This window comes from Gorilla gorilla, chromosome 4 (assembly GCF_029281585.2).
Source record: "Gorilla gorilla gorilla isolate KB3781 chromosome 4, NHGRI_mGorGor1-v2.1_pri, whole genome shotgun sequence".
NCBI classification, from domain to species: domain Eukaryota; kingdom Metazoa; phylum Chordata; class Mammalia; order Primates; family Hominidae; genus Gorilla; species Gorilla gorilla.
In genome coordinates, this window is record NC_073228.2 from 55,577,287 (window position 1) to 55,605,008 (window position 27,722).

General features: G+C 42.8%; 1 protein-coding gene across 8 annotated transcripts in view; it reads left to right on the forward strand.

Moving 5' to 3' along the window:
* Window positions 1-27,722, forward strand: part of ACACA (acetyl-CoA carboxylase alpha) — a 324,373-nt gene that overhangs the window by 72,403 nt on the left and 224,248 nt on the right. For 5 of the 8 annotated variants that reach the window (XM_031011317.3, XM_055388359.2, XM_031011323.3 and 2 more), the window contains exon 3: window positions 8,212-8,464. In XM_031011317.3, the coding sequence (XP_030867177.3) occupies window positions 8,212-8,464 (253 nt within the window). Of the gene's footprint in view, window positions 1-8,211; window positions 8,465-27,722 lie in introns of those variants that run through there. The other 3 variants (XM_055388355.2, XM_063706505.1, XM_063706503.1) reach the window with 2 other exon arrangements.

Genomic DNA, 27,722 nt, shown 5'->3' on the forward strand with positions numbered 1-27,722 from the left:
TTCAAGGGAGAAATGTATAGTAAATTTAGACAGCAAATTTTTTTTGTTGCATGATACTTTTTTTTTTTTTTTTTTTTTTTTTGAGACGGAGTCTCGCTCTGTCACCAGGCTGGAGTGCAGTGGTGATCTTGGCTCATGTTGCATGATACTTTCATATTTGATTCTAGTTTTGTTTTATTTTATGTTATGTTATGTTATGTTATGTTATGTTATGTTATGTTATGTTATGTTATGTATTTTTGAGACGGAGTCTCACTCTGTTGCCCAGGCTGGAGTGCAGTGGCGTGATCTCTGCTCGCTGCAAGCTCCGCCCCCTGGGTTCACGCCATTCTCCTGCCTCAGCCTCTCGAGTAGCTGGGACTACAGGTGCCCGCCACTACGCCCGGCTAATTTTTTGTATATTTATTAGAGATGGGATTTCACCATGTTAGCCAGGATGGTCTCGATCTCCTGACCTTGTGATCCACCTACCTCGGCCTCCCAAAGTGCTGGGATTACAGGCGTGAGCCACTGCGCCCAGCTGATTCTAGTTTTAAAGATAGAAGTTAGCTAAAGTAATCTCCAGTTCACTTTCAGAAAATGTTAGGCTGGGCTCAGTGGCTCACACTGATAATCCCAACCGTTTGGGAGGCCAAGGTGGGAGGATCACTTGAGCTCAGGAGTTTGAGACTAGGCTGGGCAACATATGGAGATGCTGTCTGTACAAAAAAACAAAAAGTAGCCAGGCATAGTGATGCATGCCTGTAGTCCCAGCTATTTTGGAGGTTGAGGTTGGAGGATTGCTTGAGCCCAGGAGTTTGAGGCTGCAGTGAATGAGGATCGTGCCACTGCACTCTAGCCTGAGTGACAGAGCAAGACCCTGCCTCTAAAAAAAAGGGAAATGTCTATAGTTTACTTTTTTTTTTTGAGACAGAGTCCTGCTCTGTCACCAAGGCTGGAGTACAGTGGTGCTATCACAGCATACTGCAGTCTTGAACTCCTGGGCTCAAACAATTCTCCCACCTCAGCCTCCCCAGTAGCTGGGACTACAGGTGCATGCCACCACACGCAGCTAATTAAAAAAAAATTTTTTTTAGAGATGGGATCTCACTATGGTGCCCAGGCTGGTATAGGTTTTCTTTAGTTTTGTTTTAGCAGTCTTGCCAATTTGTTAATTACTGTTTTATTCTTGTACCACAGTGATTCTCAACCTTTAGGGCTTGTGAAAGCATAGATTAATGGATGCTGGCCTGTAGGTTCTGATATGGTTAGTTGGTCTGGGGAAGGGCCCAAGAAATTTGCACTTCTAACAAGTTGCCAGGTGATGCCAATGGTCCAGGGACCACACTTTGAGAACCACACTACTCTAGCATTTATAAATGCTGTTTGTCTCTGTAAGTGAATAAACTGACTCACAAATTACACCAGAACAATCGTGCATATGTAATTTTCACATGTTGAGTGGTGATTCCCAAACATTTTAAAGTATTGACGGTTTCTCATCTGATGTCAAGGAACACTGTTGTCCACTTACTTTCATACTTCACAGTGAGTTATAGCATACAGAGTTATTAATAATACATTTATTATCTATTAATGTACCATATCTTAGAGCACCTCAAAATCACAATTGGGAATTATTATTTTTCTATTTTTATTTTTGCAGTTGCGAGATTTAATAGAGTGAAGACAGAGCTCCCATACAAAGGGAGGGGACCCAAAGAGGGTAGCTGTAGCTGGCTCGAATGCCTGGGTTTATATCCCAATCATTGTCCCTCCTGCTGTGCTGTCAGGCAACAGATGATTGGCTATTTCTTTATCTCCTGTTTTTGCCTAATTAGCATTTTAGTGAGCTCTCTTTAGTATCTGATTGGTCGGGTGTGAGCTAAGTTGCAAGCCCCATGTTTAAAGGTGGAAGCGGTCACCTTCCCAGCTAGTCTTAGGGATTCTTAGTCGGTCTAGGAAATCTAGTTATTCCTGTCTCTCAGTACCCCCTCTCAACAGGAAAACCCAACTGCTATTGGAGAGGTTGGCCAACAACCGCTCTAACTGTTTCCTGCTGAATTGGGGCGTAGTAGAGGTTGTGCAGTTGAGATTTCCTCGGGAGGGGTGCCTTTGATGTCATTAACATCAGAGCATGGGCTAGCAGGCCGGTCCAGGGGTCCTGGTAGATTTTACTCATGGACTGCATCTGGGGCTCCATTTGAAGAACGATTTGTAGTTTTACTGCTTCGATTCTGGAAAAGACAAACTTAACAAGGAGGTTAAAGATACAGGGTCCAAAGAGGAGTAGCAATATTATAGCTGCTAGAGGTCCTAAGAAGGGGAGAATCCAGGGCATCCATTGGCTGAGGAGGCCCCAGGGTCCAGTGTTTTGAAGCTCCTTTGCTCTATGTTATATTCGATCTCGAATTTCTTTAACTTTCTCGGTGATGATTCCGGATTGATTAACATAACAACAGCATTTTTCCTCTAAAAGTAAAAACGTTCCCCCGCTTTCCGCGGTTAGCAAGTCTAAAGCTCTTCGATTTTGAAGGACTGCTGCCGCTAGGGAGTTAAGTTGACCTTGCAAGGTGACCAGGGTATCAGCGACCCATTCCATGTCACCATTTAGTTCTTGAGACAGTTTGTAGTAGAACTGAGTAGAGGTTGTGATACCGCCAATGCCAGTACCTACTCCGCCTAGCACTCCTGCTCCAATAACAAAAGGAAGAATGGGTACTCTTTTGTTGCGGGGCTTAGGTACGACATGATTGTATAAATCTTGTTCAGTGTAGATGGTCATAGGGGCCACTAAGAATGAGAGGAAGCATACAGATTCTGAAGAGCCATTCAAACAACGATAGGCTGAGGTACCACAGACAAAAAATATTCCTGAGGGTAGGCAGACTATTCGTGTGGGAGGAGTTACCCACCTGATGCATTGGGAGTTGGTTGTGTCTATAGTATTGCTAAATTTTACACAGGTGAGGTTTGAGGTATGGGTTATTTCCAGATTGGAAAGAGGACCTACTAAAGCAGAAGTGGTGTTTATTTCTGTGCTGAAGTTGTTCCATTGTTCAGGTATAGGGATTGAAATGTATGGCCTAAAGTGCAGGGGGAGGCACATCCAACAGTTAGTAGGGTTTTGGGCCAAGACCTCATGGAGCCCAGTCAGGGTGGTATTAAATAGGCTTACCAGGCCAGTATGGGTATGGAGGGTTTCATGTAGTTTTGAGAGATCTAGTCCTTTGTAGGGGCCAGGGGTGCTATGTACCCAGGTCAGTTGGGAGATTACTTCCTTTATGTGTTTTTCTCTTGCCTGATCTTGAACTCCACCCCCATCAGACATACTGGTATGAGTGAAGTAAGTCCTCCAAGTCCTCCAGGACAACTGGGATTAATCGTTTTTCCTGTCCAATAATGAGTATTTGCATGCATGCAAAGAGTGGCAGAGTTATAGCAGTTGTGGGGCATATGGGTGTGGGCAGTGAAGGTGGGGGTTCCCTTAGATAAACTCCTATACGATGGGGCATCAATATTTCCGGGACGCTGCATTCTCCATAGAAACTCTTGCTAAGGGGAGCTGCTGGCATGGACGGGGCATGGACGGGGTGCAGTGGCATGGACGGGGTGCAGTGAGAGTGAAAGGGGGTAAGAGAACAGTAAAGAGAAAAATATGATAAGGGAGGGCCAGGGGATTTACGATTTTAGTTACTTTCCCCCTGGTTGTCATTTGAAGAGCAGGCGCAGATCCTCTAGAGGTTCACAGGAATAGCTAGCATTGTCTCATGGATTTTCGAGTTCCTTTGGCAGTATCCAGGGTTTGACTTGAGTGTGATGTATCCAAGACTCCGCTCCAGCCACTTTAACTGCCGTTAGGGTAGATAAAATGACTGGGTAGTTTCCTTCCCAGGATGTATCTAGGGATGGGGAATTAGAGGGAAGGGACTTGACTAATACCATGTCACCAGGGTGGAATAGTTCCTTTCCCTCTTCTTGGGGACAGGCTCCCTGTAATGTTTTAAGAACCTGTTGATATTTGGCTAAGGAGATGATGTCTGCAACTAAGTTGGCTGTCTCTTGGTCAAGCCCAAGTTCATTGGTTAGGAAGGGCTGTCCATACAGCATTTTGTATGGACTAAGTCCTGCTTTTTGGGGAGAGTTTCGGATTCTTAGTAAGGCTATAGGCAACAGAGCAGGCCATGCGAGGTGGGTTTCCTGGATTAGCTTTTTTAGATGTCGTTTGAGTGTTTCGTTCATTTTCTTCACCTTTCCTGAGGACTGTGGCCTCCAGGCGCAGTGTGAGTGATATTGTACACCTAACACCTGGGATACTCCCTGGGTTACTGTAGCCTTGAAAGCAGGGCCATTGTCACTCTGTAAGCCTCGGGGAAGTCCGAATCTGGGAATTATTTCATGAACCTTTATTACCTCTTGGGCCTTTTCTGTCCTACAGGGGAAGGCCTCTGCCCAACCAGTGAAAGTATCTACCCAAACTAGTAGATACTGAAATCCCTGAGATTTGGGCATATGGGTAAAATCTAGTTGCCAGTCTTCTCTTGGGTAGTGGCCTGTTCTTTGTTCTCCTGAAGGAGCTTGGCGATAAGGCAGGGGATTATTTCTTTGGCACACTTCACAGGCCCTGACTATCTGCTTGATAGTTTTGAAAAGGCCTGGTCCAGTAAATAATGATTTGGCCATCTGATGGGTGCTATCAATACCTAAGTGAAAGGTTTGGTGAAGGGTTTTAAGTAATTTCCACTGGTTAGCTGCAGGCAAAAGTATTTTTCCTTCTTTGGTGGCTAGCCATCCTGAGGGGAGGAAACTATGTCCTCGTGAGGTTCCCCATTCTATTTCTTCTTCTGAGTACTGGGGCTTGGTTTCCCGGAGGGGATTACCCCATACTAGGTGTCCTTCTATAAGCATTTCTAATGGAGGGTCCTGCCTTGCGGCTCTTTTGGCTCCAATATCTGGTTGGCGGTTCCCTTCTATTTCCCTTTCCTTTCCTTTCCTTTCTGATGGCACCGGCAGTGTAAGACTGCCACCTCTTTAGGTTTCTGTACAGCCTAGAATAATCTCCTAATGGCTTCCCGATGTTTGATAGGTGTTCCTTGGAAGTTAGGAATTCCCTTTCTCTCCATATTGCTGCATGGGCATGGAGGACTAGGTAAGCATACTTAGAGTCTGTATATATATTTATCCTTTTTCTTTCTCCTAATTCTAGTGCCTGAGTGAGGGCTATGAGTTCTGCCAGCTGAGCACTAGTTGCTGGAGTGAGGGTATTACTTTCAAGTATTCCATTATCACTGACCACTGCATACCCCACTTTTCAAAGTCCTTTTTCTACAAAGGAACTTCCATCAGTATACAAGTTGAGGTCGGGATCAGTCAAGGGAACCTCTAAAAGGTCTACAATTGGGAATTATTAATCTTTTTTTTTTTTTTTTTTTTTCTAGACAGAGTCTCGCTCTGTCACCCAGGCTGGAGTGCAGAGGCATGATCTCAGCTCATTGCAACCTCCGCCTCCCGGGTTCAAGTGATTCTTCTGCCTCAGCCTCCCGAGTAGCTGGGATTATACACTTGTTACCACACCCAGCTAATTTTTGTATTTTTAGTAGAGACGGGGTTTCACCATGTTGGCCAGGTTGGTCTTGAACTGCTGACCTCAGGTGATCTACCCACCTCGGCCTACCAAAGTGCTGGTATTTACAGGCGTGAGCCACCGCGTCCAGCCAATCTTTTTTTTTTTTTTTTTTTTGTACAGATGGGATCTTGTTTTGATGCTCATGCTAGTCTTGAACTCCTGGACTCAAACAATCCTCCTGCCTCTGCCTCCCAAGTTGTTGGGATTATAGGCGTGAGCCACTGCGCCCAGGCTTATTTTCTGAATTAAAATAATTGATCTGGGTACAAGCTATTTAATACTGAGTTGATCTGTAGTTTTGAAATTTTAAAATAGGATTTTTGAGATGACAGAAGAAATATTGTTTCATTTAGTTTGGGTTTTTATTGTTGTGGGCTCTTATTTTGGTTTTTAAAAAATATTTTAAAATTTTTATGGGCAGCACTTCATTCCATAAAAGAGAATGAATGTTGCTGTTTTGGTCTTTATTAATTAGTTTCTTTTTCTTTCTTTTTTTTTTTTTAATTATACTTTAAGTTCTGGGATGCATGTGCAGAACATGCAGGTTTGTTACATAGGTAAACACGTGTCATGATGGTTTGCTGTTAATTAGTTTCTTAGCTGTTGGCAGTATCTAATCCTAACTAGTAAGGCCCTACATTTAGAAAAATTATACTTACTTGAGATGATTATAGATTTTAAATTTGGTGATAGATTCATTTTCTTCTCATATCAGTGTCAGCACATTAGAGCCGAAAGTAGTCATTTTGGGGTGAAATTTTAAAATGCATAATTTAAGAAAAAACTCATGAGGACAAGTAAAGTTTTTTTTTTTAATTAAAAATCACCTATCTGGAGTTTTTTTTTTTTTTTTTTTTTTTTTGAGACGGAGTCTGGCTGTCGCCCAGGCTGGAGTGCAGTGGCGCAATCTCGGCTCACTGCAAGCTCCGCCTCCCGGATTCACGCCATTCTCCTGCCTCAGCCTCCCGAGTAGCTGGGACTACAGGCGCCCGCCACCACGCCCGGCTAATTTTTTGTATTTTTAGTAGAGACGGGGTTTCACCATGTTAGCCAGGATGGTCTCGATCTCCTGACCTCATGATCCGCCCGCCTCGGCCTCCCAAAGTGCTGGGATTACAGGCGTGAGCCACCGCGCCCGGCCTGGAGTTTGTTTTAAAAGTATACACATATGTAAAATTCATAGGCCAGGCACAGTGGCTTACACCTGTAATCCCAGCAGTTTGGGAGCCTAAGGTGAGAGGATTGCTTGAGCCCAGGAGTTCAAGACCAGCCTAGGCAACATAGGGAGTCCCCATTTCTACAAAATATTTAAAAATTAGACCGGGCATAGTGGCTCACACCCATAGTCCTAGCACTTTGAGAGGCTGAGGTGGGTGGATCATGAGATCAGGAGTTCAAGACCAGCCTAGCCAAGATAGTGAAACTCCATCTCTACTAAAAATACAAAAATCAGCCGGGCATGGTGGTGGGTACCTGTAATCCCAGCTACTTGGGAGGCTGAGGCAGAGAATTGCTTGAACCCGGGAGGCGGAGGTTGCCGTGAGCTGAGATCGTGCCATTGCACTCCAGCCTGGGCGACAGAGCGAGACTCCGTCTCAAAAAAGAAAAAAAAAAATAGGCCAGGTGCGGTGGCTCACACCTGGAATCCCAGCACTTTGGGAGGCTGAGGCGGAAGGTCAGGAGATCGAGACCATCCTGGCTAACACGGTGAAACCCCATCTCTACTAAAAATACAAAAAATTAGCCGGGTGTTGTGGCGGGCGCCTGTAGTCCCAGCTACTCGGGAGGCTGAGGCAGGAGAACGGCATGAACCCGGGAGGCGGAGCTTGCAGTGAGTGGCAATCGCACCACTGCACTCCAGCCTGGGCAACAGAGCGAGACTCCGTCTCTAAATAAATAAATAAATAAATAAATAAATAAATAAATAAATAAATGAAAAATAAAAATAGAATAGAATTAGCCGGGCATGGTGGCACGTGCCTATAGTCCCAGCTACTGGGGAGGCTGAGGTAGGAGGATCACTTGAGCCCAGAGTTTGAGGCTGCAGTGAACCATGATTGTAGTCCTGCATGCTGTGTGGGTGACAGAGTGAGACCCTGTCTCAAATAAATAAATAATAAAATAAAAGTTATAGCCTCTCAATATATAGTGTTTGAAGCCAGATGAGCATTATGTAGTTTAAATATCATTTCAAACAACCATTACTCTATCCAGACCCTTACCATTTATTCCCCCATTACTAACAACCAAAATATCAATATCACAACAAGCAGCTTTTGCCTACTGCAAAGGTTTCCCCATTGATCATAATTATTTCCTGGACACCACCAAATGAAAATGAGATTAGGAATGCCTTATAGGCTTTTGAGAAAAATTTATTTGAGGAAAACGGAACTGGTTTTAATTTATGGGCATAGTTATCATGATCTCAATTTTCCTCCCTTGTAGAAATTAAAGGCCCTGAAATAGAATAGCCAAGGAAGTTAGTTCTCAAATTGCCTTGCTTCCAAGTCTCAGCTATGGTTTATTAGATATAAGCTCTGGCTGACCTCAGATATAGATTATTATTCATAACCTGCCTTTCTCACTTTTCATTTTCTCCATAGCTGTAAGAGCTCATTTTGGAGGAATAATGGATGAACCATCTCCCTTGGCCAAACCTCTGGAGCTGAACCAGCACTCTCGATTCATAATAGGTTCTGTGTCTGAAGATAACTCAGAGGATGAGATCAGCAACCTGGTGAAGTTGGACCTACTGGAGGAGAAGGAGGGCTCCTTGTCACCTGCTTCTGTTGGCTCAGATACACTCTCTGATTTGGGGATCTCTAGCCTACAGGATGGCTTGGCCTTGCACATAAGGTAAGAGAGAGTTCAATGGTCTACTTATTTAATCTGTCTTGTTAGTTTTGCTGATTATGTTCTGAAAAGAGCAAGAATGATTTCAGCCAAGACTGCTTTGCCTTTTCCTATGTCACTGAACTCAAAGCTTTGTTGAGGAAGTCAGAAATGATGTATTTTTCAGAAATCATGTATGTTCCCATCAAATTTTTCATGTCCTACTAGGTTTTTTTTATTTTTGTTTTTGTTTTTTGAGACGGAGTCTTGCTCTGTTGCCCAAGCTGGAGTGCAGTGGTGCGGTCTCAGCTCACTGCAACCTCTGCCTCCTGGGTTCAAACAATTCTTCTGCCTCAGCCTCCCAAGTAGCTGGGATTACAGGCGCCTGCCACCATGCCCAGCTAATTTTTTGTGTTTTTAGTAGAGATGGAGTTTCACCATGTTGGCCAGGCTGGTCTTGAACTCCTGACCTTGTGATCCGCCCACCTCAGCTTCCCAAAATGCTGGGATTAGAGGTGTGAGCTACCCCGCCCAGCCTATTTTTTTTTTTTTTGAGATAGAGTCTCACTCTGTCTCCCAAATGGGAGTGCAGTGGTACAATCTCAGCTCACTGCAACCTCTGCCTCCCAGGTTCAAGAGATTCTCCTGCCTCAGCCTCCTGAATAGTTGGGACTACAAGTGCATGCCCTTGCGCCTAGCTGATTTCTGTTGTTTTTGATAGACACCGGGTTTCGCCATGTTGGCCAGGCTGGTCTCGAATTCCTGGCCTCAAGTGATCCGCCTGCCTCAGTCTCTCAAAGTGCTGGGATTAAAGATATGAACCACTACACCTGGCCACTTCTACCTGCTAGGTCTTTCAGTGAGACCTAGTGAGTAAGAGTTAGGTTGAGGAACATCAGTTTTTGTACTACTTTGACTAACATTGTTCTAACTATCTTGATGATTGATAGGACTTCTCCAGGTGTTGTCAGCTTCGTAGTAAGTTTTTTTGAACTAATTCATCAGATTGTCAGGAAGTTATATTCTGTTTCTAGCAGGGCCAGTCCCCAATAAAGGGCTGTTAATAGAGCTCTCCTTTTTCTCTAGAAACACAGTTCTCCCTAACTGAGAATGTCAGTACATAGTAACACTAGATTGTTTTTATTTATCGATGTTTGATTATATAACTAGCGTGTGAGATACTGACCTTTGGTCATTTACTTTTCAGTTCTTGGATTAAAAAGTCTGGATCAGTGGTTCTTGGTTCTCACTGTTCATCAGAATCACCTCGGGGAACCTTGGGAGATAAGCCCCATCCCCAGAGATTTCGATTCATTTGATACTGGCTTGGTGTGGAACTGGGGCTTTTTTTTTAAGGTATCCAGGTGATTGTTGTGTACAGCCAGCATTCAGATTATAGGTGTACCCTAGATAACATAAGTTAGGGTGGCTGTTGCTGCTGTTACTATCTTGGCACCTTTATTATTAATGGGTCATAAAATAATTCAGCTCTATTTTATACACTAAATATACCAACTCTATAATAAAATCCTGTATGAGATCTGGCTGGATGTGATTGTTCTGTCTTACTGTTATCCCTGGGGCTTGGGTTTCAGGGCTTCTGAGAGACTAGGCAGTGTTCGTTAGTGGTCACCCTCATTTAGCTATGTAGAGGTCAAAAGAAAAGTGTAAAGCAAGTTAATTATGTTTTACTTCACAGGTTCCTAGAATTGTAATAAACCGGAGAGATAATTTAGCCTAACACTTTTTATTTTATTTTATTTTAAAAAATTAATTTAAAACATTATTTAAATAGAGACAGAGGTCTTGCTATGTTGCCCAGGCTGGTCTTGAACTCCTGGCCTCAAGCGATCCTCCTATCATGGCCTGCCAAAGTGCTGGGATTACAGGCATGAGCCACCACACCTGGCCACAAAATGCTTTTTAATAGTTGGGAAAACTAAGGCCCAATGAGGAGAAATAACTTGCCTAAGTTTGAATAGCCAGAGAACTTGGATTCAAACTCATATCCTGATTTTATTTCACTAACTTTTCTACTCTACTTTCCCGTCCATACAGGTGTCTTAATTATATAACTAGTTCAGACAAAGTTGGTTTTATGGAGTTAGTGAACAAAGCATTATCTCTGGGTTAAAAAGAGGAATAGAGAGCAGTATTTTAGTGGCAGGGAAAAGGGATTAGGTTTTTATGTAAACATTTTTTATTTTATAGTTCACTTAATGATTGGCTCTAAGGTTAATACTAGTGGTGGCATTCTTCTCTCTTGAGGTCATTTGGAAGTGTGTTGGGGGGTTGTGACTGGCAGGACTACTTGCATTTATCGGACAAAGGACAAAGGACCAATGATACTAAACCTTCTGTGGTATAGTAGATAATCCTACACAACCAAGAAATCTGCTACTCAAAATGTCGTAGTGCCCCTGTTGAGAAAGACTGGTTTAACTCTAAATCCATAAAACTACACAGCACCTTGAGAAATCTGTCCAGTTTGAGTCTATGTGAAACATAATATCCATTTGCTGGATTAGGAAACTGAGTTTGGCTATGGTGAGATAAATGTGTTATAAGAAACTCAGCTAGTGATATCACAAGGCAGTTTGTAGTTGCCAAGTCATTCCCAAAGTTGATGGTTCTTATGCAAAGTCTATGTGGTCAGTGGCATGAGTGTCTGGAATTTCTTTGCATGCCTTACTGTTGCAAAAATCATGTCCGTAGCTCGTGGAGGAGCCATGGATTGAAGTGTGATCAGCAGCATGGAAAGGAGACAATGCCAGTTCCAACTCACTCCTCAGCTAGCTAATGTTCTAAAATAGAAAAAACGTTTTCTGTTTATCCATTCCTTAAGTCACTTCTGGATATGGTGACCTTTGGGGTAATTTTAATTGAGTCAAATTCATTTGATAGGTGAAAGACCTCTGTTATGACATCTGCCACTAATTAGGTGTGTGACCATGGACAGTACATATTATCTCCTTGGAGTCATCTATAAAAATGAAGATATTGATTCAGATGCTCCTTTTCACTCCTGGAACTCAAAGTTAAATAGAGACTAAGTTGAGTTTAGGATCAGCTCTTAGAACGAATAGCCTAATCCTTCATGGGTGACATAGATTAAGGGGGCAGGTACATTCCTAGGAGATGTTAACTGGAGGTCATCTGAAACCAAATGAAGTAATTGCCATAATGTAAGATGGGACTGAGTCTCTCTCTCAAGTTTAGGTGCTGAGAAGTCTAGTGGTATGATGGATGAGCCCAAATAGAAAATAGACTTTTCCTGCAATGGAGATGATTTGCCTCATGTATTTTCTAGAGTCCAATGAAAGACTGGGTGAATCACTTTCTTTTTTCTTTCTTTCTTTTTTTTTTTTTAGAGGGAGACTCGCTCTGTCGCCTAGGCTGGAGTGCAGTGGTACCATCTCGGCTCACTGCAACCTTCACTTCCCAGGTTCAAGCGATTCTCCTGCCTCAGCCTCCCAAGTAGCTGAGCTTACAGGCACCCGCTACCATGCCCGGCTGTTTTGTATTTTTAGTAGAGACGGGGTTTCACCGTGTTGGCCAGACTGGTCTCGAACTCCTGACCTCAGGTGATCTGCCCGCCTCAGCCTCCCAAAGTGCTGGGATTACAGGCGTGAGCCAGCATGCCCAGCCTTTTTTTTTTTTCTTTTGAGACGGAGTTTCGCTCTTGTTACCCAGGCTGGAGTGTAATGGCGCAATCTCCACTTACTGCAACCTCTGCCTCCCGGGTTCAAGAGATTCTCCTGCCTCAGCCTCCTGAGTAGCTGGGATTACAGGCATACGCCACCACGCCAGGCTGATTTTGTGTTTTTAGTAGAGACAGGGTTTCTCCATGTTAGGCTAGACTCGAACTCCCAACCTCAGGTGATCCACCTGCCTTGGCCTCCCAAAGTGCTGAGATTACAGGCATGAGCCTGTAATCTGTGCCTGTCAGCCTATGCCTGACCCTGGCCATTTTTTTTTTTTTTTTTTTTTTTTTTTGAGACAGTCTTGCTCTTTCACCCAGGCTGAATTACAGTGGTGCAATCTCAGCCCACTGCAACCTCCGCCTCCCAGGTTCAAGATATTCTTGTGCCTCAGCCTCCTGAGCAGCTAGTACTAGAGGTGTGTGCCACCATGCCCGGCTAATTTTTTTGTATTTTAGTAGAGATGGGGTTTCACCATATTGGCCAGGCTGGTCTTGAACTCCTGATCTCAGGCAATCCGCCTGCCTCAGCCTTCCAAAGTGCTAGGATTACAGGTGTGAGCCACCATGCCCAGCTGGATGAATCACTTTCTAAGCTTTATGACCCAAACATTTGAAAATAAGACCCTGGCTGGGCGTGGTGGCTCACGCCTGCAATCCCAGCACTTTAGGAAGCCAAGGTGGGTGGATCACCTGAAGTCAGCAGTTCAAGACCAGCCTGACTGACATGGAGAAACCCCATCTCTACTAAAAATACAAAATTAGCCGAGCATGATGGCACATGCCTGTAGTTCCAGCCAGTCGAGAGGCTGAGGCAGGAGAAGTGCTTGAATCCGGGGGTGCAGAGGTCGCGGTGAGCCGAGATCATGCCATTGCACTCCAGCCTGGGCAACAGAGCAAAAAAAAAAAAAAAAAAGAAAGAAAAGAAAATAAGACCCTAAGTAAAAAGTAGTTATAGCTTGGTGGGAATATACAGACCTCATTGTAGACAACTGATTTGGCTTTTTATTTTTAGATATGATCAGCTAGAGGTTGATATATCAGCCAGGTTGATATATTTCTGGAACTCACTAGTATTCAATTGAACATTTAAGAAGAAAGGCTGAATGTGGACTTTTTTTTTTTTTGAGACTGAGTTTCACTCTTCTTGTACAGGCTGGAGTGCAATGGCGCGATCTTGGCTCACTGCAACCTCTGCTTCCTGGTTTCAAGCAATTCTCCTCCCTCAGCCTCCCAAGTAGCTGCGATTACAGGTGCTCTCCACCATGCCGCACTAATTTTTTTTTTTTTTTTTTGAGAGGGAGTCTCGCTCTGTCCCCAGGCTAGAGTGCAGTGGTGCCATCTTGGCTCACTGCAACCTCCGCCTCCTGGGTTCAAGCGATTCTCCTGCCTCAGCCCCCTGAGTAGCTGGGATTAGAGGTGCGCGCCACCATGCCTGGCTAATTTTTGTATTTTTAGCAGAGACAGGGTTTCACCGTGTTCGTCAGGCAGGTCTCGAACTCCCGACCTTGTGATCTGCCTGCCTCGGCCTCCCAAAGTGCTGGGTTACAGGTGTGAGCCACTGTGCCCAGCCCACCATGCCTGGCTAATTTTTTGTATTTTATTTTATTTTACTTATTTATTCATTTATTTTTTTAATTTAATTTTTTTTTTTTTTTGAGTTGGAGTTTCACTGTTGATCCCCAGGCTGGAGTGCAATGGTGCTATCTCGGCTCACCACAACCTCCGCCTCCCGGGTTCAAGCAATTCTCCTGCCTCAGCCTCTCGAGTAGTTGGGACTACAGGTATGCGCCACCATGCCTGGCAAATTTTTTTTTTTTTTTTTGAGACGGAGTTTCACTCTTGTTGCCCAGGCTGGAGTGCAGTGGCATGATCTCAGCTCACTGCAACCTCTGCCTCCCGGGTTCAAGTGATTCTCCTGCCTCAGCCTCCCAAGTAGCTGGGATTACAGGCATGTGCCACCATGCCCGGCTAATTTTGTATTTTTTAGTAGAGATGGGGTTTCTCCATGTTGGTCAGGCTGGTCTCAAACTCCCGACCTCACGTGATCCGCCCGCCTCAGCCTCCCAAAGTGCTGGGAGTATGGGTGGACGTGAGCCACCACACCTGGCTTATTTATTAATTTTTTTGAGACAGAGTTTCGCTCTTGTTGCCCAGGACAGAGTGCAGTGGCGCAATCTCGGCTCACCGCAACTTCCGCCTCCCAGGTTCACGTGATTCTCCTGCCTCAGCCTCCCCAGTAGCTGGGACTACAGGCATGCGCCACCACGTCTGGCTAATTTTGTATTTGTAGTAGAGATGGAGTTTCTCCATGTAGGTCAGGCTGGTCTTGAATTCCTGACCTCAGGTGATCTGCCCACCTCGGCCTCCCAAAGTGCTGGGATTACAGGTGTGAGCCACTGTGCCCAGCTAATTTTTTGCATTTTTAGTAGAGACGGGGTTTCACCATGTTGGCCAGGCTGGTCTTGAACCCCTGACCTCAGGTGATCCACCCGCCTTGGCCTCCCAAAGTGCTGGGATTACAGGCGCCCGGCCAGTGGACATCTTAATTTTGATAACCAGTGCACGATTTGGTGGCATATAACAGAGCCATCTAGTTGTATGGATATTGGCAGTTTCTCTGCTCCTATGGGATGTCACTTGAGGTCAGATCGTTTTGCATACTTAACATTCACCACATGCTATCAACCAAACAGAACTGTAAACAGTTTGTCAACTAATAAGCTGAATTTCTGGTTGAAGTACAGTTGGAACAGGTTATCTCCACATTTGGGTCTTTTACCTCTTTGCATAGTGTGATTTCTTTCCTCTTTTTTAAAAATCCACCTCCTTCCTCTCTAGCATAGTGTGATTTCTTTAAATCTTTTTTATCCTATGCTAAATGTATGGGTTTTTTGTTTGTTTGTTTGGTCTCACTCTGTCACCCAGGCTGAAGTGTTCAGTGGCGCAATCATAGTTCACTAACTTCCAACTCCTGGGCTCAAACAATCCTCCCGCTTCAGCCTCCTGAGTAGTGGAGATTATAGGTGTGTACCACCGTGCTGAGCTAATTTTTTAAATTTTTTTAGAGATGGGGTCTTGCTATGTTGCCCTGGTTGGTCTTGAATTCCTGGCCTCAAGTGATTGTCTGGCCTTGGCCTTCCCAAGTGCTGGGATAACAGGTGTGAGCTACCTTGCCCAGTGTATACTTCATGTTATAGTGAAACAGGAGAGTTCCCTCATCTCCCTTGCAGGATGTACCACAGGGATGTGTCTTGCTCCTTCGGTTGCCCCACTGCTCAAACCCCTAAGGGGAGGATGCAGATGCGCAGGTGCAGCAGCCATGGGAAGCACTTTTTGGCTCCAGCCCCACGGCACCATCTTGGGGTGGTGTCTCCGACTCTGAAAGCCCAAGTGAGCATGTGTTACAGTGTGCTCTTTCAGCTTTGCTGTCTGCAGACAGCTTGTGTTAACCAGCTCAATAGACCATCTGCCTTATTGCAAGGGCAGAGGGCCAGTGTGACAGCTTTCTGTATCCTGAGCCCTTGCCCAGTGTACCAGAAAAATTGGATCACATGTAGGCTCGAAGGATGAGTGCAAGGTTTTATTGAGTGGTGGAAGTGGCTCTCAGCGACATGGATGGGGAGCTGGAAGGAGGGGCTGGAGTAGGGAGGTGGTCTTCCCCAGGAATCAGGGCTCCTGGAGGCCGGAGTCTTCTCTGACCGCCCCGAGTTGAATTCCCCTCGGTGTCCAGACGTCACTCCTCTCTTTCTCTGCCTTGTCGTTCCGCCATTGCAAGTCTGCTGGCCTGCTGGTGTCTGCTGGTCTGTTCCTCTGCTCCTCTTAATGTTCAATCACTTGTGTCTGTGCCTGCTATGGTCTCGGGTTTATTTGGGCACAGGATTGGGGGTGTTGCAGGCCAGAGTGGTCTTGGAAAATGAAGCATTTGGATGCAAAAACAGGCATGCCTGTTCTCACTTAGGTCCATAGGTACAGGTCAAAGGTGGAGCCCTTGGCAGGGACTCTGCCCTTCTCTACCCAGCACTTCCCTGTCCCCTTCCCATATCAATAGTATTTGAAACTTGATCTCAATTTTCTCTCATGTGTCTTAAAACATATGTTCAAGTCATTGAATGATCTTCATTTTATGGTTGACATAAAATGAAGCATGTTTGGTTAACAACTTTATCTGAGAACAATCTGTATTTGCTGTTATATGTGTATACCTAAAACCAGCATAAGATGTCTATCACTGGGGTTCAAGACAATAGTTGTTGCTTTGGAAGGAGAAAGTGTATTCACTCAGGAAGGGCTCTGAAGTTGAGTTATATTTCTATTTCTTTTCTGATCTAGAAAGAAAAGTACTTTACCAATATTTTTGAAAATTGAGAATTCAGATGAGATTGCCTGTAAAGATGTTGGACTCTTCAGAATAATTTAACTAGAAAATTTTGAGCTCTTTTGTAATTAGAAATAATTTGTAAAGTTTCTCCCATGATACTAGTCATAGTATGTTAATGAGTTTGGAATAAGCTCCTAGATACCACATCTCATTTTTTTTTTTTTTTTTTTTGAGATGGAGTCTTGCTCTGTCGCCCAGGCTGGAGTGCAGTGGCGCGATCTCGGCTTACTGCAACCTCCGCCTCCTGGGTTCAAGTGATTCTCCTGCCTCAGCCTCCTGAGTAGCTGGGATAACAGGTGTGCACCACCATGCCCAGCTAATTTTTGTATTTGTATTTTTTTTTAAATTATTTATTTATTTATTTATTTATTTATTTTTTTGAGACGGAGTCTCGCTCTGTTGCCCAGGCTGGAGGGCAGTGGCGCAATCTCGGCTCACTGCAAGCTCCGCCTCCTTGGTTCACGCCATTCTCCTGCCTCACCCTTCCCAGCAGCTGGGACTACAGGCATATGTCGCCACGCCTGGCTAATTTTTGTATTTTTAGTAGAGACGGGGTTTCTCTGTGTTAGCCAGGATGGTATCGATCTCCTGACCTCATGATCCGCCCGCCTCAGCCTCCCAACGTGCTGGGATTACAGACGTGAGCCACCGCACCCGGCCAATTTTTGTATTTTTAGTAGAGACACCATGTTGGTCAGGCTGGTCTTGAACTCCTGACCTCGTGATCCGCCTGCCTTGGCCTCCCAAAGTGCTGGGATTACAGGTGTGAGCCACCACACCCAGCCAGATTTCATTTTCATTCACAATTCATATAAAGCTGTGCAGACCTTTATCCTTGGGCAATAATAGTGTCAAGGTCAGATTCTGGGAGGATCTGGGATTGACTTTCAACTTCTTCCATTGGGTCAAAAGAGAAGTTTAGGGGACAATAGTGAGAGAAGGCCTATCTATTGTTCCTACATTCTATTTTTCACATTAACTTTAGGAAATATTAGTCAAGTTTTCTCACTGGCTAATTAGAAAAATAATGGTAATAATAGGTTACATTTAATAAGTGCTTTACTGTATGCCAGATACTCTGCTGTGCTTTATGTGGAGTACCACACTGAATTATCAAAACAATCCCATGAGGTAAGTATTGTGCTATTATTTCCCACAATTTTTTTTTTCTTTTTTTTGAGATGGAGTCTCACTCTGTTGCCCAGGCTGGAGTGCGATGGCGTGATCTCGGCTCACTGCAACCTCTGCCTCCCAGGTTCAAGCAATCCTCTAGCCTCAGCATCCCAAGTAGCTGGGATTACAGGTGCCCGCCATCATGCCTGGCTAATTTTCATATTTTTAGTAGAGACAGGGTTTCACCATATTGCTCAGGCTGGTCTCGAACCCCTGACCTCAGGTGATCCACCCGCCTTGGCTTCCCAAAGTGCTGGGATTACAGGCAGGAGCCACTGTGCCTGGCCTATTGCCCACAATTTATGGATGGGGAATTGAGACATAAATTAAATAACATGCCCAAGGTGGCCAGCTTGGGTATTGAATCTAGTCAGAGCTTGTACTATAAACTACTACACTAAACTAAAACCTTTGGTGTAACAGATATGCTTTTTTTTTTTTGAGATGAAGTCTCACTCTGTCGCCCAGGCTGGAATACAGTGGTGTGATCTCGGCTCACTGCAACCTCTGCCTCCCAGGTTCAAGCTATTTTCCTGCTTCAGCCTCCCATGTAGCTGGGACAACAGGTGTGCGCCACCATGCCTGGCTAATTTTTGTTTTTTTAGTAGAGACAGGGTTTCGCCATGTTGGCCAGCTGGTCTCGAACTCCTGACCTCAGGTGATCTACCCACCTCAGCCTCCCAAAGTGCTAGGATTACAGGCGTGAGCCACTGCGCCCAGGCCTTATGGTCTGTTGAGCAGTTCTTCTCTAATTAAATGTTAGCCTTGTTAGAAAGGGATAGAAGTTAGAAAATATATATTTATATATACTTGAAAAATTTTTTTTACAGACAAGGTTTCTCTCTGTTGTCCAGGCTGGAGTGCAGTGGTGTGATCATGGCTCACTGCACCTTCAGACTCCTGGGCTCAAGCAATCCTCTTGCTCAGTCCCTGAGTAGTTGGGACTATAGGTATGTGCCACCATTCCCAGCTAAGTTTATTTATTTATTTATTTATTTTTTGAGATGGAGTCTCACTCTGTTGCCAAGGCTGGAGTGCAGTGGCATGATCTTGGCTCACTGCAACCTCTGCCTCCCAAGTTCAAGCAATTCTCTGCCTCAGCCTCCTGAGTAGCTGGGATTACAGGGGCCTGCCACCACCCCCAGGTAATTTTTTGTATTTTTAGTAGAGACAGGGTTTCACCATCTTGGCCAGGCTGGTTTTGAACTCCTGACATCGTGATCCACCCACCTTGGCCTCCCAAAGTGCTGGGATTACAGGCGTGAGCCACAGCGCCCGGCCTATAATTTTTTGTAGAGATGGGGTCTCACCACGTTGCCCAGGGAGGTCTTGAACTCCTGGGCTCAAGTGATCCTCCCACTTTGACCTGTCAAAGTGCTGGGATTACAGGTGTGAGCTACCGTGCCCAGCCTAGAAAAAATATTTTTTAAATCATGCTTTATTAAAGAAGCAGAATAGAAAATAAAAAACAACACAAGCAAGCAAACATAAACGCTTGTATATTTGCCACCCAAAGGTTACTCCCTACCATCTGTATCCTTTTCTATGCATATATGTATATATTCATATTTTTTTACTAAAATGAGGTCATACTGTACACACTGTTTTATAATCTGCCTTTTTTAGTCAAAAAAAATTCACTTTCTATTTCAATAAATTTTAATCTAATTTAATATACACACTCTATTCATTTCTCCAGGGAACCTGAAAATTCTGGTTCCTTCATGCAAGTATCCAATCCACAAATTGTGTATTATGTTCTTTAAATTTCTTAATCTGTCACATTCTATCACATTACCACCCCCCCACCTTTTTTTTATGACAGTGACTAGTGACTCGTTTAAGAGGAAGTTAGCAAATCATGAAAGTATATGATTGCTAGTGAAAATTTGGTAGCATATAGAGAAACAGAAGGAAAAATAAAGGAAGATTTACCATTCTATACTTTTTATAGTTACAGAGCAACAATTGGTATTAATTAATTGTATTAATGATGATATTTTAATGAATTTTATAATCATTTTATGTACCATTTATGACAGAGCTTTTTACTTTTAGCTATATATGTTTGTGTTTGACTAGGAAAGACATACAGATTCTCATTTCTTTTTAGTCTCACTTTAAACTCCTTGAGTTTGAAATGACTTTATTTAAATCTAGTGGTAGAGATAGAGTTAAGTAATAGCTATGAAACTTTTGGAATAGTAAAATGTGCCATACTGGTATAATACATTATTTATTATCAAGGAGTCCTTTTATAAGATAAAAATTTTTTACTGGAAAAACCTCTTTAAGTCTTTTGCATGTTAGTGCTTAAAACTTGGAAATTTAGGTCTGAAAGCCTTTTGATGATGGCAAATATATACTATCAATATTATAATTCACGCGTTGAGAATAACCACTATTGAAAATGCAGGAGGCCAGGCCCGGTGGCTCACGCCTGTAATCCCAGCACTTTGGGAGGCCAAGGCAGGTGGATCACCTGAGGTGAGGAGTTCAAAACCAGCCTGGCCAACATGGCGAAACCTTGTCTCTACTAAAAATACAAACATTAGCCAGGTGGTGGCGAGCACCTGTAATCCCAACTACTTGGGAGGCTGAAGCATAAGAATTGCTTGAACTCGGGAGGTGGAGGTTGCAGTGAGCTGACAGCACGCCACTGCACTGCCCTCCAGCCTGAGCAACAGAGCAAGACTCCATCTCAGAAACAGAAAAAAAGAAAAGAAAGTGCAGGAAATTTTTTTCCTGCTTCCTATCTATTGGTTCATCACTATCAAGCTTTGACATGGGAAATAAGGAAATTGGCTCTGGTTTTGTTTATATTAAGGCTTTGCTTACGGATAGTTTGAGAGTGTTCTTATGTATTGACTTTCTTAGCATTTCTCATTTAGCTTTCTTGAGCTTCTTCCCTTCCCCTAATAGCTCTCCAAACTTTCTACTTTCAGCGCTCCTTCCTTGATATTCTGAGGTTCCCAGTTGCCATGGTGCCTTTGTAGTGAGTAGACAGAGAAGGTCATTATGAGATCTGCAACTTGGTACTCCTTTGCTGAGGGAACTAGTTTCCTCTCTCCATCTCCCATCCTCCCCTTCTTTCCATTCAGAAAACAGGAGCTGTCTGTGGCCATGTATGTGTTTTAGTCTCTGGAGTGCATTCTGTAAACTTAGCTAATTGTGGAAATGAAATTATGAATGTTGTAAGTAAGGCTCGGTACAGCTGCTTGACAGTGTTTATTACTTTTATTATTTCAAGTGTAATGCATGCATTTCCCCCTCTTTTCTTTCTGTTAGCATAAATTTACAAGTGAAGTTTGCATTTACTACTTTATATTATTAAATTATTAGAAGTAATGTAGGTTTATTATTAGAAAAGTAGGAAATCCAAGAAGTTTTTTTTTCCAGATAGAGTCTTGCTGTATCGCCCAGGCTGGAGTGCAGTGGCATGATCTTGGCTCACTGCCTCCGCCTCCCGGGTTCAAGCGATTCTCGTGCCTCAGCCTACTAAGTAGCTGAGATTACAGGTGCCCGCCACTATTCCCAGCTAATTTTTGTATTTTTAGTAGAGACGGGGTTTCGCCCTGTTGCCTAGGCAGGGCTGCCTGCCTTGGCCTCCCAAAGTGCTGGGATTACAGGCGTCAGCCACCGCGCCCAGCCTCAAAAAGTATTTAAAAAAATAGAAACACTGAGGAATACAATCATTCCATAATAATCACTATTCATATTTTATATATTTCCTTTCTGTATTTTTTACCACTTAAGGATAAATGTCATTAAAAATATACATATAGATGATATTATAATGAATATACAGCTCTGCTTTCTGCTTTTTTTCCCCATATAACAACACTTTCTCATGTCATTGCAAATCTTTTTTTCTTTTTTTTTTTTTTCTGTGACAGGGTCTCTGTCACCCAGGCTGGAGTACAGTGGCATGATCACGGCTCACTGCAGCTTCGACCTCCCTGGGCTCAAGTGATCCTCCCACGTCAGCCTCCCAAGTAGATGGGACTACAGACGTACACCACCACACCCAGCTAATTTTTGTATTTTTTGTAGAGACACGGTTTCGCCATGTTGGCCAGGCTGGTCTCCAACTCTGGACCTTAGGTGATCTACCCTCCTCGGCCTCCCAAAGTGCTGGGATTACAGGCATGAGCTACCTCGCCTGGCCTGATTCTAAATTTTGGCTGTTGTGAATAGTGCTGCAGTAAATATGGAGTGCAGATATCTCTTTGATATGTTGATTTCCTTTCTTTTGGATATATACCCAGTAGTGGAATTGCTGGGTTATATGGAAGCTCTATTTTTAGTTTTTTGAAGAGGTTTCATACTGCTTTCCGTAGTGGCTGTACTAATTTACATTCCCATTGTGTTTTAATTTATACAACCATCAAGGGAACCACCAATACAAGGGTTCCCTTTTCTCCACATCCTCTTAGCATTCGTTACTGCCTCTTGTGGGTAAAAGCCATTTTAACTGGAGTGAGATTATATCTCATTGTAGTTTTGATTTGCTTTTCTCTGATGATCAGTGATGTTGAGCGCCTTTTCATATAGCTGTTTGCTAATTGTATGTCTGCTTTTGAGAAATGTGTATTCAGAACTTTTGCCTATTTTAAAATTGGATTATTAGATATTTTCCTATTGAGTTGTTTGAGCTCCTTATATATTCTGGCTATTAATCCTCTGTCAGATGGAGATACTGTTTGTTGAAATGAAAATGAAGTTGTAATAACCATAGTTTGATATCTCATATTTTTCTGAGTATTCTTTCTCCCAAGATTCATAGTTCTTTAGTTCTTTTTTTTTTTTCCCTTCAACTTCTATTTTAAGTTATGGGGTACACCTGCAGGATGTGCAGGAAGTAAATGTATGCAATGGTGGTTTGCTGCACAGATGAACCCATCACCTTGGTATTAAGCCCAGTATCCATTAGCTATTCTTCCTGATGCTCTCCCTCCTGCAACCCCCCAAAATTCTTATCTCAAAATGCTAAATTTAGTAATTCTTCATAAGTAAAAATTCTAACCTCCTCCCTAGTAAAATCTAATGATAGTCATGAAACTGGGACTCCATTAGTCAGGAAAATGTCTAGGAGTTCATCAAGGAAAGATTCTTCAGAGTGTTCAGAATATTGAATTTGGGTTCCAGGATATCCTGATCTGCCAAATGTATCATGACCCACTAATTGTGTCATGTCATCTCTATATTTTTTCCCTTTATATATATTTTTTTGTTTCTTTAAAAATTTTTTTTGTAGAGATGGGGTCTTGCTATGTTGTCCAGGCTGGTTTCAAACTCCTGGACTCAAGTGATTCTTCTGCCTTGGCCTTCCGAAGTGCTGACATTACAGGTGTGAGCCACCGGACCCAGCTGCCTTTATATCTGTTATTTCAGTTCCCGCCATCACTGACCTTATGTAGGTGTTCATTATCTCTAGCCTAGTCTATTGCAATGGCCTTTAACTATTTTCTCTTACTTTAGTCTCTCCCTGTTTCACATCTGTTCAAAAACATGTAATGTTTTCCCTCTGCTTTCAGAGTAAAGCCCAAGATAACAACCCCAACCTTTACTGCCATTTATTGAGCATTTACTGTGAGTTAAGCACTAAGTGCTTTCAATATTTATCTTATGTAACCAAACAACAGTCAGTCCTGTAAAATAGGCATTAATTATCTCCATTTTCCAGAAGAGGAGGATACAGGCTCAGAGAGATTATGTAATTTACCTACCTAATAAGTGGTGGAGGCATTCAGTCATGGTATCCAGATTCTTCCACAATTAGGCCACAGCTGATTTTTCCAGTCTTGTTTCTACCCAGTGTTTTTTCCCTCTTTGCTTATTCCAGTTGCAGTAGACAATTGCCTGTTTCCTAAAATTCCATATACTTTCCATCTTTATGTCCTTTGATCATTCTGTTTGTGTCTCAGTCTCTTTTCCTGTGTCTCTCTTTGTCATGTATCCTTATTGAAATGCCATTTCCCTGACTGTTGAAATTCCATTTACCCTTGGAGGTCATCACTCCTTTTTTTTTTTTTTAATGAGATGAAGTCTTGCTATGTTGTCCAGGCTGGTCTCAAACTCCTGGCCTCAAGTGATCTCCTCACCTCAGTTTCCCAAATGCTAGGATTACAAGTGTGAGTCACCATGCCCATCTGAGGTCATCAATCTTTAAGGACCTTCTGAAATGCTGCCTGTGCTATGAAGCTTTTCTTTTTTCTCTTCTCCTTCTTCTTCTTCTTTTTTTTTTTTTTTTTTTTTTTGAGACAGGGTCTTGCTCTGTCACCCATGCTGGAGTGCAGTGGCATGATCTTGGCTCACTGCAAACTCCACCTCCTGGATTCAAGCAATTCTCCTGCCTCAGCCTCCCGAGTAGCTGGGATTACAGGTGCGCGCCACCATGCCCAACTAATATGAAGCTTTTCTTGTTCTTTCTCCTATATTGTTTTTCTCTTCTGGTAATTTGGCCTTCCATTTTCTGCAACAGTAATTTCATTTCTTCTCCATTGTCCTTAAACCAGCAGTTCCATTTGTGCCATTTCCTGCCTCTTCTAGACACTTTTAATTTATAGCTTTGCCACATTATTTTATTAAGAAAATAGAGACTATCTAGTAATTCTTCTAACACCTCATTTCAAACTTACTTTTATCTGTATTCTCCTTCTCATTTTTCCTTCATGCATGTGTGTGTATGTGTGTGTGTGTATTTGTGTGTGTGTGTGTGTGTGTGTGTTTTGTAACCCAGAACAATGCTGACAACATTTTTCCTTCTTTCCTGAGAAGTGTTCCAAGTGCTTGGAACAGAGGATGACCAAAGGAGGGAGGGTCCTGAGAAGTGTTCCAAGCACTCTGATTTCTTCCATCTTTATAGAAGGCCTTTTTTTGATAGCCACATTCCCTTTGGATTATTGCCTTATCTCTCTGCCCCATTTTATGGTCAAGATTTTCAGAAGTGCTATCCCTACTTCCTCATCTCCCATTCATTCTTAAAGCTATTCTGTTCTGTCCTCTGCCCAACTATGCTATTGAAACTGCTCTCGTAAAAACCACTAATGACTACTGTATTGCTAAATCAGTGGATGCTTTTCAGTTCTCATCCTTCTAAGTCTCTCAACAGTTCCATACAAGTGACTACTTTTTTCTTGAAACACATGCCTTCTTTTCTGCTAAAGACTACACTTTCATGACTCCTGTGTTACCTCCATTCTACTCTTACCAATCTCCAGTCTCCCTTGCAAGTCCTTCTGCTTTCATGCAACCTTTGAGTGTTGAATACTTTCATTGCTTGGTTCTGGTCCTTCTTATCTTTTTACTTGATATACATTTTCTTTCTTTTTTTTTTTTTTTTTTTTTTGAGATGGTGTCTCACTCTGTTGCCCAGGGTAGAGTGCAATGTTGCAATCTTGGCTCTCTGCAACCTCTGCCTCTGGGTTCAAGTGATTCTCCTGCTTCAGTCTCCCAGGTAGCTGGGATTACAGGCGCCCACCGTCATGCCTGGCTAATTTTTTGTATTTTTAGTAGAGACAGGGTTTCACCATGTTGGCCAGGCTGGTCTTGGACTCCTGACCTCAGGTGATCCACCTGCCTCTGCCTCCCAAAGTGCTGGGATTACAGGTGTGAGCCACTGTACCCAGCCACATTTTCTATATATAAAATTCATCCCTTTGCTACTGCTTATATGCTGATGATTCCCAAATTTATAATATCCATCCCAGACCTATCCTCTGAGATCACTTGTTATGTTCACCTATTCATATGACATTTTCATTTGAATGTCTTATAGACATTAAATTCTTGATTTCCCCTATCTTCTTCATAAATTTGATCCTCCCCCAATCTTCTACATCTCACTAAATAGCACCTCCAGCCACTCTGCTCAAACCAAAAAACCTGGGAATTGTACTTCAGTTTGGTTGATTCTGTCTCCAGTATTGACCCCAGTACCTTCATTTGCAATCACCTTAGTCCAAGCCTTAGCACGTCAGCTCTTGCTTGGACTACTAGAATGATCACCTAACTAGATTTCCTGTCTGTATTATACTTTTGCCTCCTTATTTCTTGCTGCACATAGCACAAGATACAAAATTCTAGTTTTTCTGTTTTTTTGTTTTGAAACAGGGTCTTGCTCTGTCACCCAGGCTGGAGTAGTGCAAACAGGACTCACTGCAGCCTCAAACCTTCTGGGCTCAAGCCTCAGACTCCCAAGTACCTGGGTCAGTAGGTGCATGCCACCCTGCTTGGATAATTTTTAAATTTTTTTGTAGAGATGTGTTCTCACTATGTGGCCCAGGCTGGTCTCAAAGTCTCGGACTCAAGTGATCCTCTCGCCTTCACCTCTCAAAGTGCTGGGATTACAGGTGTAAGCCACCACACCTGGCCTAGATACAAAATTTTTAACTCAGCTCATGAGACCCTGAATGATCTGACTTCTGTCAACTTCCATTTGCTGACAGGGCTTCAATCATACTGGCCTTTCAGTTCCCCTGAAAAGATAGTAGTCCAATATTTTTCCTATCTCAAGGCCACATGCACTGGTCCTTATGCCTAGAATTCACTTTCACTCTCTTTGGTCACTTGAGGTCTTTATCCTTTAGGTTTCAGATCAAATATCATTTCCCCAAAGAGGCTCTATTGTTACAGTGTTCCTTTTTTTCCCATTGCAATAGCATTTATCACAATTTGTAATGTTTTTAGTAATATATTTATTTGATTTCTTGTCTCCATTATACTGTAACATGAGCACAGAAGCCATATATTTTGTTTATAGCTGTATACTCATCATTTTCTATAGCATATAATAGTCACTCAGTAAATACTTGTTGAAGCCAGGCATCGTGGCTCGTGCCTGTAATCCCAGCACTTTGGGAGACTAAAGCAGGAGGTTTGCTTGAGCCCAGGAATTTGGGACCAGCCTGGGCAACATAGAGACACCTATACTCTACAAAAAAAAATTTTTTTTAATAGCTGGGCATGGTGTTGCATGCCTGTATTCCTAGCTACTCGGAAGGCTGAGGCGAGAGGACTGTTTGAGCCCCCAAGAGTTTAAGGCCGCAGTGAACTATGATCATGCTACTGTACTCCAGCCTAGGCAACAGAGCAAGACTGTGACTACAAAGTAAATAAAAACATAAAATAAATACTTGTGAATAAATGGTAGAGGTATAAAGATTGATTGGGAACAGTCACAAAAGATAATAGTAGTAGTTTTTGTTTTTCCATTTTCATTTTTATTTTATTTTATTTGAGGGCAGTAGCGCAATCTTGGCTCACTGCAACCTCCGCCTCTCAGGTTCAAGCAGTTCTTGTGCCTCAGTCTCCCGAGTAGCTAGGATTACAGGTGTGCACCACTAAGCCAGCTAATTTTTGTATTTTTAGTAGAGGCAGGGTTTCACCATATTACCCAGGCTGATCTCAAACTCCTGACCTCAAATAATCCACCTGCCTTGGCCTTCCAACGTGCTGGGATTACAGGCGTGAGTCACCACACCTGGCTAGTAGTTTTTAAATTATACATATTATGTATTTGATTTCTGTAGTAGATTTAGGATTATTCAGATTTTCATGTCTTTCTGGGTGGAATGGAAAGTTGTTAAGAAATTTATCAATTTTTTTCTAACATTTCAAATTTATTGGCGTAAAGTTTGTAATAATATGCTTGTTTTTCATGTCTATAGGATTTATAGTGATTCCCTTGTCCTCATTCCTGATATTGGCAATTGGCATTTTTTTCTTTTATTTTTATCAGTCTTAGTAGAAATTTATCAATTCAGTTCCTTTTCAAAGAATTAACTTCTGGCTTTGTTGATATCCATCTCTTTATCTCTGTATTCACTCATAAATTCGTCTTATTATATTCCTCAAGCTTTGATATACATTTTCATTATTATTCAATTAAAATATTTTCTTAATTTCCTTGTGATTTTTTGACTCATAAATTGTTTAGAAATATATCAAGACACTTATGGATTTTATTACCTTTGTTACTGATTTTTAGTGTAATCCATTGTGTTCAGAGCATATACACTATGTGA